At 43.3% G+C, this 10,241-nt stretch overlaps 1 protein-coding gene across 1 annotated transcript; it reads left to right on the top strand.

Annotated features, from left to right (window-relative positions):
- The first annotated feature begins 759 nt into the window (after positions 1-759).
- On the top strand, positions 760-9,643 carry MIF (macrophage migration inhibitory factor). Its single transcript, XM_073674504.1, has 3 exons — positions 760-967; positions 1,926-2,098; positions 9,463-9,643. The coding sequence occupies exons 1-3, from the start codon at positions 860-862 to the stop codon at positions 9,527-9,529; spliced, it is 348 nt and encodes a 115-aa protein (XP_073530605.1). The 5' UTR covers positions 760-859; the 3' UTR covers positions 9,530-9,643.
- Positions 9,644-10,241: the final 598 nt, after the last annotated feature.

Here is a 10,241-nt window from a genome sequence, read left to right as displayed (position 1 = left end):
AGCCTGACTATAGCGGACATAACACTGATATACAGCCTGACTATAGCGGACATTACACTGATATACAGCCTGACTATAGCGGACATAACACTGATATACAGCCTGACTATAGCGGACATTACACTGATATACAGCCTGACTATAGCGGACATTACACTGATATACAGCCTGACTATAGCGGACATTACACTGATATACAGCCTGACTATAGCGGACATTACACTGATATACAGCCTGACTATAGCGGACATAACACTGATATACAGCCTGACTATAGCGGACATAACACTGATATACAGCCTGACTATAGCGGACATAACACTGATATACAGCCTGACTATAGCGGACATAACACTGATATACAGCCTGACTATAGCGGACATTACACTGATATACAGCCTGACTATAGCGGACATAACACTGATATACAGCCTGACTATAGCGGACATAACACTGATATACAGCCTGACTATAGCGGACATAACACTGATATACAGCCTGACTATAGCGGACATAACACTAATATACAGCCTGACTATAGCGGACATAACACTGATATACAGCCTGACTATAGCGGACATAACACTGATATACAGCCTGACTATAGCGGACATAACACTGATATACAGCCTGACTATAGCGGACATAACACTGATATACAGCCTGACTATAGCGGACATAACACACGAGGATATGACAGGTACATCCCGGGCCTGCTGTACCCAATAGACACAACAGGCGCTGCTATTCTCCGCACGTCCAGCAGGGGGCTGCGCGGCCCGGATTGGCTGATTCTCAGCACGGCAGTGTTCCGGGCACACGTGTTCCCAGCCCCCGCCGCCGTCTGCACGGACACATCATGCCCACCTTCGAGCTCTTCACTAACGTGGCCCGGGATGCCATTCCGGAAAACCTCCTCTGCAGCCTAACGGAGAAACTAGCTAAGGCGACTGGCAAGCCGGCAGATGTGCGTGGTAACTGTGGAGCGGGTGAAAGGGGCGGGTGGTGGCGCCATGTAATGAGGCGGCCGATGCCCATCAGAACTGGCAGGCCGCTACTGCGTGTAGAGCGGCTGCAGAGGATGCCACAGTGCCTGCTGCTGCTGCTGCCATGTCTTCCTTACTGTAGATTGCACGTACTAAACCTCCTCTCCGTGACTGGAAGGAGCCGCCAGGCTGTTCCGTGTAGTAGATCACTAATATCACTAGTGATAACAGTAGTATCACTAATATCGCGCATCTGAAGGGTTAACTTTCTGATCCTTTTGTCCAATCTTAAAGACCCAATTGTATCCAATCCACACAATGAGGTGAAGAGCCTGCACTGATACATTGTAACGACTCAGCCGGCACCGCAGACTGATACATTGTAGCGACTCATTACAGCGCCTGCACCTCCGACTGATACATTGTAACGACTCATTATAGCGCCTGCACCTTCGACTGATACATTGTAACGACTCATTACAGCGCCTGCACTGCCGACTGATACATTGTAGCGACTCATTACAGCGCTTGCACTGCCGACCGATACATTGTAACGACTCATTACAGCGCCTGCACTGCTGGCCGATACATTGTAACGACTCATTACAGCGCCTGCACTGCCGACTGATACATTGTAACGACTCATTACAGCGCCTGCACTGCCGACTGATACATTGTAACGAGTCACTGCCGAGCCTTTCATTGTAGGCTGATACATTGTAACAAATCATTAGAGAGCCTGCAGTGCACCCGTTGCATAATTAATGTATTCATATGGCCTATAATGAAGCTGGTGGAAGGGGCTGTGCCTACAACCCTTCTCCATTACAATCACTGATGCAGCAGATTATTCCTCTGTACTTGCTCTTATGCCCTTTGTTGTAATTTGTTGCTTTTCTTTCCACTAAAACACTACTGTTGGGTTATTTTGTTTTCCAGTACATTGCTGTGCACATCCTGCCTGATCAGATGATGAGCTTTGGGGGCACAACAGAACCTTGTGCACTTTGCAACTTGAAGAGCATTGGCAAGATTGGAGGTCCACAGAACAAGCAGTACACTACTTTACTGAGTGATATTTTGAACAAGGAATTGCATATTCAACCCAACAGGTTAGCACCAGTATATTATATAGAATTCAGAACAGACAAATGACATTTGTCACCATTCATTTTTGTTGAACTTTGCCCGTTGGTCCATTAAAAATAAATGAAATCAGAAGTAGGAAGATCGCCATCTTTGGAATACACAGGCAGTTCTCATATGAATGGAGTATTAGCTCACTGTTCCACTGTTCAGCCTGTGCATCTGAGTAAGGCTATGTTCACACAGGGCATTTTTCTCTGCAGAAAAGAAGCTGCGTGAAAAATGCAGGTTTTGGTGCATTTTTCAGGATCCCAAAATTCAGCTTTGCTTCCACCAGAGAAGCATGAACACAGGTCACCAACGCAAGACATATGTGAAACCATATTAACCGGAATTACAAATGTAACTGCTGGGGGAGGTGAATAGTACCTAAGACACTGGCAGTGCATTGAGTTTGTAGGATACTATTTACTTTCACTCTTTGGTCTGCCATTGAGTTGCTCAGGTATTGTTCAATCTCACACCTTGGGCGGGCAATTTTTACTTTGCACTCATCACTAATTTATTAAAATATACTAATCCAAACTGCTATCTCAGGTGACCAAGACAAGATGGTTTAAACATCACAAGAATAAATGGGTTTCACATACTGGTGTACTTGCTTTTTTTTTCACTAAAAATGCAGCAAACCTGATACTTGCGTTTTTTTGCAGTGTTTTTGCAGCGTTTTTTGCACTACCCATTGCTTTCAATGGGTGAAAAACCCTGAAAGAAGTGTGTGTGCGGGAGGACGTGGGGGCACATTGTACTGTGTGACCATGGGCCTCTTGGCTGCTTTTCTAATTAGTGCTGTCCTTGCTTGGGATGTCAGTTTAGGTGGACAGCCATGTCTTGGTAGGTTTGCAGTTGTGCCATTTTTCGATGATGTGTTGAACAGTTCTCCGTGAGATGTTCAGAGCTTGAGCTTTTTTTTATATATAATCTAACCCTGCTTTACTCTTCTCCACAACTTTATACCTGACCTTTCTGATGTGTTCCTTGGTTTTCATGATGCTGCTTGATCCCTAATGTTCTCAAACAAACCTCTGAGGCCTTCACAGAACAGCTGTAGATACACTAAGAATAAATGACATACAGGTGGACTCAATTTACTAATTATGTGACTTCTGGAAGCAATTTGTCACTCGGGATTTTATTTAGGAGTATTAGGCTACAGTGGGCTGAATACAAATGCACGTCATAATTTTCAGATTTAATTTTTGAAATAGTTAGAAAACCATGTAGCATTTTCTTTACACTTCACAAATACTTGCGATTCTATGTTTGTGTATCAGATAAAACCCAATAAAATACATTTAAGTTTGGGGGTGTATTGACCCCCCCCCTCAATCTGATATTGATGACCTACCCTTAGGATAGGTCACCAATATCAGAAGTCCTGGACATTTCCTTTTAAAGTCTGCCACTGATGTGACCGAGCATGCATGTGTTGTGCCATGTGTGTGGCAATAACCAATTTCAGGGCAAAAATGAGTCGGGCATTGAACAGCACCACATTTCTGTACATCTATGCACCATTTCTGTGATAGTGCTGCACAAAACATCACAGTAAACAAATAGCCTTACCAACACCAGGTCAGATTACCAATGCACTGCAGGATGCAGCAAGCCTCCATGGTAAAGGCAGGGGCAGCACATGTGCAGAATACTGATACAGACAGACACTCACTGACCTACCAATTCATGAAGGGGGTGGCTGTGTAGTATTATATATGCACACCGATGGCGCTTGCATAGGGCACCAGTTACACAGATATGTGTGATGCACAGTGTCTGGCTTGCAGTATATTGATGACGCCCATACTATTAGATCAGGCGGGCTGCCGAGGACTATATACGTGCACCCCCACAGTACAGACACCCCAATTCACCCAGCCAACACTAAAGAGGCCTGGCCGCATCCTGCATAAAAATGTGCAAAAAAGATGAAAAATAGTGTATAAGATAAATACACCACATGAGGTATTGGTTGATATTTTGGCCAAAATACGCAAGCTCGCAACCCACGTCAATGGTCGTTATACTTACGAGTCCTAACACTAAACATTAAAAAATGGCTAACATTGGACATAATTTCAGAAAACATCACAGTAAAAAATAAAGCCTGATGATGCATCAGTATTTTGCACATGTGCTGCCCCCACTTTATCATGGAGGCTTGCTGCATCCTGCAGTGCATTGGTAATCTGATCTGCTGTTAGTAAGGCTTTATTTTTTACTGTGATGCTTTTTGAAATTATGTCCAATGTTCGCCATTCGACCTGTCATTGGCTACATATAGCACAGCAGAAAAGTTAAAATATAACTTTTATTAATAAAGGTTATATTTTAACTTTTCTTCACCACTTCTCTGCTGTGCTATATTGATTAATAAGTGGTTTCAACAATACCCTATCGCTTTTCTAATTTGTCATTGGCTACAGCAGAACAAAGTGAAGGTTCTGGAGTGGCCATCACAGTCTCCTGACCTCAATATCATTGTGCCACTCTGGGGAGATCTCAAGTGCGCAGTTCATGCTAGATAGCTCAGGAATTTACAGGAACTGGAGCCTTTTTGCCAAGAAGAATGGGCAGCTTTACCATCTGAGAAAATAAAGAACCTCATCCACAACTACCACAAAAGACTTCAAGCTGTCATTGATGTTAGAGGGGGGCAATACACAGTATTAAGAACTGGGGTATGTGAACTTTTGATCAGGGTCATTTGGATGTTTTTGGTTGTCATTAAGATTTAAAAAGAGAAAACACAGTAGTTTGACAATAAATCGCTTCACCCAACCAACAATCATGAGTGGAGAAAAAGTTTTTTGATATCATTCATATTCTCTGAAACAAGGCCAAGAAAGGAAAAATTCTGCCGGGGTATGTAAACTTTTGAGCACAACTGTAACTATATAAAGTGCTTTTGGGACGTGATTAGAGCGCCGATTTTAATGAAAATAATGTTAGTGATGCACATTGCATCACTAACAACACACTGGGGACAGTTTTAGATGCTTGAAATGACGTGACAGGTTCTCTTTAACCCCTTTAAAGCCCATGACGTACTAATACGCGTCAGTGCCCTGGGCTTGAAGAGCCTGGCCCGTATTAGTACGTCATCGCGCGCGCACACCGGCTGTGCGGGCGCGATCGCCGCCGGGTGTCAGCTGATAGTACCGGGTGTCAGCTGTGACAATGTGCAGGGAGCGGTCCCGCACCGCTCCCAGCACATTAACCCCCGCAATGCTGCGATCGAAGTCGATCGCAGCATTGCGGTGGCAAGGGGAGGTGATCGGTATACTCACCTCCTCTTCCGGCCTCCAGCGCTGTCTGCCGCGGTTTCCCGGGTATTGCCATGACGACCCGATGTCGTCATGACAACATCCGGGTCACCAGACAGCAGGAAGATTTTTTGGACATGCGCAGTGCATCTCCAAACTATCTTCTCCCTGTCCAGCGCTGACTGCCTGCATGGCACAGGGATGGTGCTGCATTCCTGTGCCATGCAGGCGATCAGAATAAAAAAAAGTGAAAGTCCCATAGTGGGACAAAGTAAAAAAGTAAAAAAAAAAAAAGAATCCACTAAAAATAAAAATATAATGTACCCATCAATAAATATTATTATGAAAAACAAACAAACAATAAAAGTACACATATTTGGTATCGCCGCGTCCGTAACGACATGGCCTATAGAACTGTTCCACTAGTTAACCCCTTCAGTGAACACGGTAAAAAAAAACAATGCTTTATCATCATACCGCCAAACAAAAAATGGAATAACACGCGATCAAAAAGACGAATATAAATAAAAATGGTACCGCTGAAAACGTCATCTCGTCCCGCAAAAAACAAGCCGCCATACCGCTCCATCATCCGAAAAATCAAAAAGTTACAGCTCTCAGAATAAAGCGATGCAAAAGAATAATTTTTTCTATAAAATAGCTTTTACTGTGTAAAAGCGCCAAAACATAAAAAACGATATAAATGTGGTACCGCTGTAAACTTACTGACCCAAAGAATAAAGCTACCTTATCAATTTTACCACACCCAGAGCAGAATAAAAAAATGTAAAAAAACACAATTCCTGAATTGTTGGTTTTTGTTTATTCTGCCTCCCAAAAATAGGAATAGAAAGCGATCAAAAAATGTCACATGCCTGAAAATGGCACCAATAAAAACGTCAACTCATCCCGCAAAAAACAAGCCATCACATGACTCTGTCAGCCAAAATATGGCGATGCAAAAACTAGATTTTACAAAATATGTGTCTTTTAGTGTGTGACAGCTGTCAATCATAAAAACCCGATATGATTCTGGTATCGCTGTAATCGCACTGACCCGAAGAATAAAGTAATCTCATCACTTATACCGCACGAGGAACGGCGTAAAAAATAAACGCTAGGGCTGGGGTTGGGGTTGGGGTTGTGCTAATGCTAGGGTTGGGGTTGTTTTTTTTTCAAAAAAAAAAAAATGACGATATGGCGACTAGTGTTGAGCGCAAGTGCTCGCTACTTGAGTTTGCATCGGGTGCTCGGGTATGCACTGAGTATCGCGGGTGCTCGAGTCTCCGCCCCATATGCTTCGCGGCCAAAAAAACCTCGCGGGGATTGCCTGCCATGCACGAGCGATCCCCGCATGGTTTTTTTGGGTGTCTAATAACCGTGAAACATGCAGGCGGGGACTCAAGCATTTCACTTGAGCGCCCGTGATACATGGTACATACCTGAGCACCCGATGCAAACTCAAGTAGCGAGCACTTGCGCTCAAGAGTAATGACAACTTATTCAATATGATGACCTAATGTTATCAAATTCTGAGTCGTACCTCTGGGTTCAAAATGTTCACTATACCCCTTAATAAATTCCTTGAGGGGTATAGTTTCCAAAATGGGGTCACTTGTGGGGGAGCTCCACTGTTTAGGCACATCAGGGGCTCTCCAAACGCGACATGGTGTCCGCTAACAAATTGAATGGAAAATTGGCTCAAATTGTTAGCGGACACCATGTTGCGTTTGGAGAGCCCCTGATGTGCCTAAACATTGGAGCTCCCTCACAAGTGACCCCATTTTGGAAACTAGACCACCCAAAGCACCAATCTAGATGCATAGTGAGCACTTGGAACCCTCAGGTGCTTCACAAATTGATTCGTAAAAATGAAAAAGTGGAAAAAAAAATACTTTTTCATTTTTACGAATCAATTTGTGAAGCACCTAGGGGTTCCAAGTTCTCACTATGCATCTAGATAGGTGCCTTGGGGGGTCTAGTTTCCAAAATGGGGTCACTTGTGGGGGGGTTCCACTGTTTAGGCACATTAGGGGCTCTCCAAACGCAACATGGCATCCGCTAATTATTCAAGCAAATTTTACAATCAAAAAGTCAAATGGCGCTCCTTCCCTTCCGAGCCCTGCCGTGCGCCCAAACAGTGGTTTTTCCCCACATATGGGGTATCTGCGTGCCCAGGGGAAATTGCACAACAAATTTTGGGGTCCATTTTTTCATGTTACCCCTGCGAAAATAAAAAAAAAATGGGTCTAAAGTAACATTTTTGTGAAAAAAGTTAAATGTTCATTTTTTTCTTCCACATTCCAAAAATTCCTGTGAAGCACCTGAAGGGTTAATAAAGTTCTTGAATGTGGTTTTGAGCACCTTGAGGGGTGCAGTTTTTAGAATGGTGTCACTTTGGGGTATTTTCTGTCATAAAGATCCCTCAAAGTGACTTCAAATGTGATGTGGTCCCTAAAAAAATGGTGACAGTGATCAGAATTGTAAAAATTGGCCCGGTCATGAACGTGCAAACCACCTTGGGTTGTAAAGGGGTTAAAGCTGCGGCATGTGAAGGAGTGGAGTATGAGGAGGTGATATATCAGTTTGGTTAATTTTTCTTGGTAAATTGAAGCTAATTGATCAATGGACTCAGCTCACAAGGTATTTTCAGTACTTGGTAGGATTAAAATGGCTTCTTTATTGGATACAAAAATAGCTGCGAGTATATATTTCTGCCATGTTTCAAGGTGACGGGCTGTATAACTAAGGGCTTGCCCACACTGGCGCGCAGACAGTGTATAACTCTGAGTGCTATCTGATGTTTCATTGGATAGCACACGCTCCAATGTTATACTATGGAGCAGTGCCAACTAGTGTTTATTTTCTCATGCCGAGCCGCACCCATACAAGTGTATGCAAAACATCAGACAGCACTCTGGAGTCATCCGATTGCAGCCCGATATACGCCGACTCACAGAATGGAGAAGATGAAATTAAGTTCTCCATCTTCTCCGCATCTGTGATCCAGTTCTCACGTGAGAGGATCAGATCACAGTAAAATGACATTCGGCTCACGCTTGCAGCTGAGTTTGAGCCGAGGGTCATTTGCCTATCGCATCCGATGCGCTCGCATGAGAGAATTATTGAATGCTACTCACCAGTGTGAGCGAGCCCTAAGAGCAGAACTTGGAAAGTATAAAATGCCCTTTTCATCCTACCGGATTCTTTCTGTGTGACTGTCCGTTCAATAGCACTAGAATTATCTAGTGACGTCTACCCAATCCCAGTCCTATACATAGAAAATGCACATTCACCACATTTAGCACCCACTGATGGCTTGGCAGGGGGCCAAGGGGTATTTGAATTGAGTAGTATCTCTACACTTTAATTTTTATGCTATAGTGAGAGCTACCTGTTGGAATTCTGGATTGCAAATATACAATAGGAGAAAGTTTGGTCAGAGGTTGAACAATGGTTTATTGTCATAGGGAAATACTCTTCTTATTCATTACTTAAATGTCTAGAATGAAGACTTGCCTCCACCATCTTTCCATTTACCCCATGCGCTATTTTCCATAATGGTTCTTGAATATCTTCTATACAGTTTCTGGTTGTGCTGTTGTTACAGTTAAAGGGAATTTGTCAGCAAGTTTTTGCTATGTAATCTCACAGCAGCATGATGTAGGAGCTGAGACCCTGATTCCAACAGTGTATCACTTAGTTTACTGGGTGCAGCAGTGGTGACAGAATCACCGTTTTCTCTGCTGCAGATTTAGCAGAGCTTGGAATGCTGAGCTCTGTAGAGCCCCGCCCACATGGTGGACCAGCAAGCACGAGGCAGCTAGTCAGATAATGATATACTCCTGCTGATTAAACACTTAATTTATTGAAACAGAAACACAGAGCCCAGTAAGTGACACATCACTGAAATCGGGGTCTAAGCTTCTACCTCATGCTGCTCTCAGATTACATAGCAAAACCTGCTGATAGATTCCCATTAACCCCCAACATCCACACGGTTCTATGGATGGGTATTGTGGCACTTTTTCATGTGTATGTGACACTAACAGTTTCTCCTTTTACAGGGTTTACATCAATTTTGTGGACTTGAATCCAGGTAACGTGGGCTGGAACAGATCTACGTTTGCATAACTACGCCTCGGTGCTCCAGGACCAGCAGATGAAATGACAACCACAGCAGTATAATAGGTGTTTGCCGATGTAATGCATTCCTTACTAGTTAACATAATAAATAAAAAGGTCATATTTGTGTCAGTCTTTATTGCCTAGTTTTATGTGATTGTAATTCTGATTATGTCATTAGAAAATGTTAATTGCTCAATTTGTTTTGAGACTGTCCTGTTTCATAATTGTCATAAGGTTTTCATCTAATTTCTCTTTGTTCTAGCTCATAGAGGGTATATGGACAGCGCTTGTCTTCTCACCCTCTTTTAACCCCTTCCAGACACAGGACATAAAAGTATCTTCTACAGTATGTGGGTCCCCCTTGTTTGGAGGAGGTTAAGATGAGGTCAAACAATACCTGGAAAATGGCAGCTGTGTCACGAACACAGGGAATCTGTCAGCAGGTTTTTGCTATATATGATGTAGTGTAAGAGAGCCTGATTACAGTGATGTCACTTACTAGAATGTATTTTGCCGTTTCAATACAATCAGTGTTTTACTAACAGGAGATTATCACTACAGGGCAACTGTCCTCCTGCCTCCTAGTCCAACAACTTTCGCAGCACTGATTGGCAGCTTTCTGTCACTATACAATGTACACAGAAAGCTGTGGTGTGGATGGGGTTATACACAGCTCAACAACTGAGCTCTGCTAAATCTGCTGTACCCGGTAAACTAA

Source organism: Phyllobates terribilis, unplaced genomic scaffold (assembly GCF_046119375.1).
Source record: "Phyllobates terribilis strain yellow unplaced genomic scaffold, ASM4611937v1 Scaffold_1__5_contigs__length_1240528914, whole genome shotgun sequence".
Taxonomy (NCBI): Eukaryota; Metazoa; Chordata; class Amphibia; order Anura; family Dendrobatidae; genus Phyllobates; species Phyllobates terribilis.
This window is presented reverse-complemented; position numbering and strand designations above follow the sequence as displayed.

Bases quoted from the DNA above. Each gene is read 5' to 3' on its own strand.
- MIF (XM_073674504.1), top strand. From the start codon at position 860: ATGCCCACCTTCGAGCTCTTCACTAACGTGGCCCGGGATGCCATTCCG. The intron at 968-1,925 runs GTGCGTGGTAAC...TTTGTTTTCCAG, and splicing joins CGACTGGCAAGCCGGCAGAT to TACATTGCTGTGCACATCCT. The intron at 2,099-9,462 runs GTTAGCACCAGT...CTCCTTTTACAG, and splicing joins TTGCATATTCAACCCAACAG to GGTTTACATCAATTTTGTGG.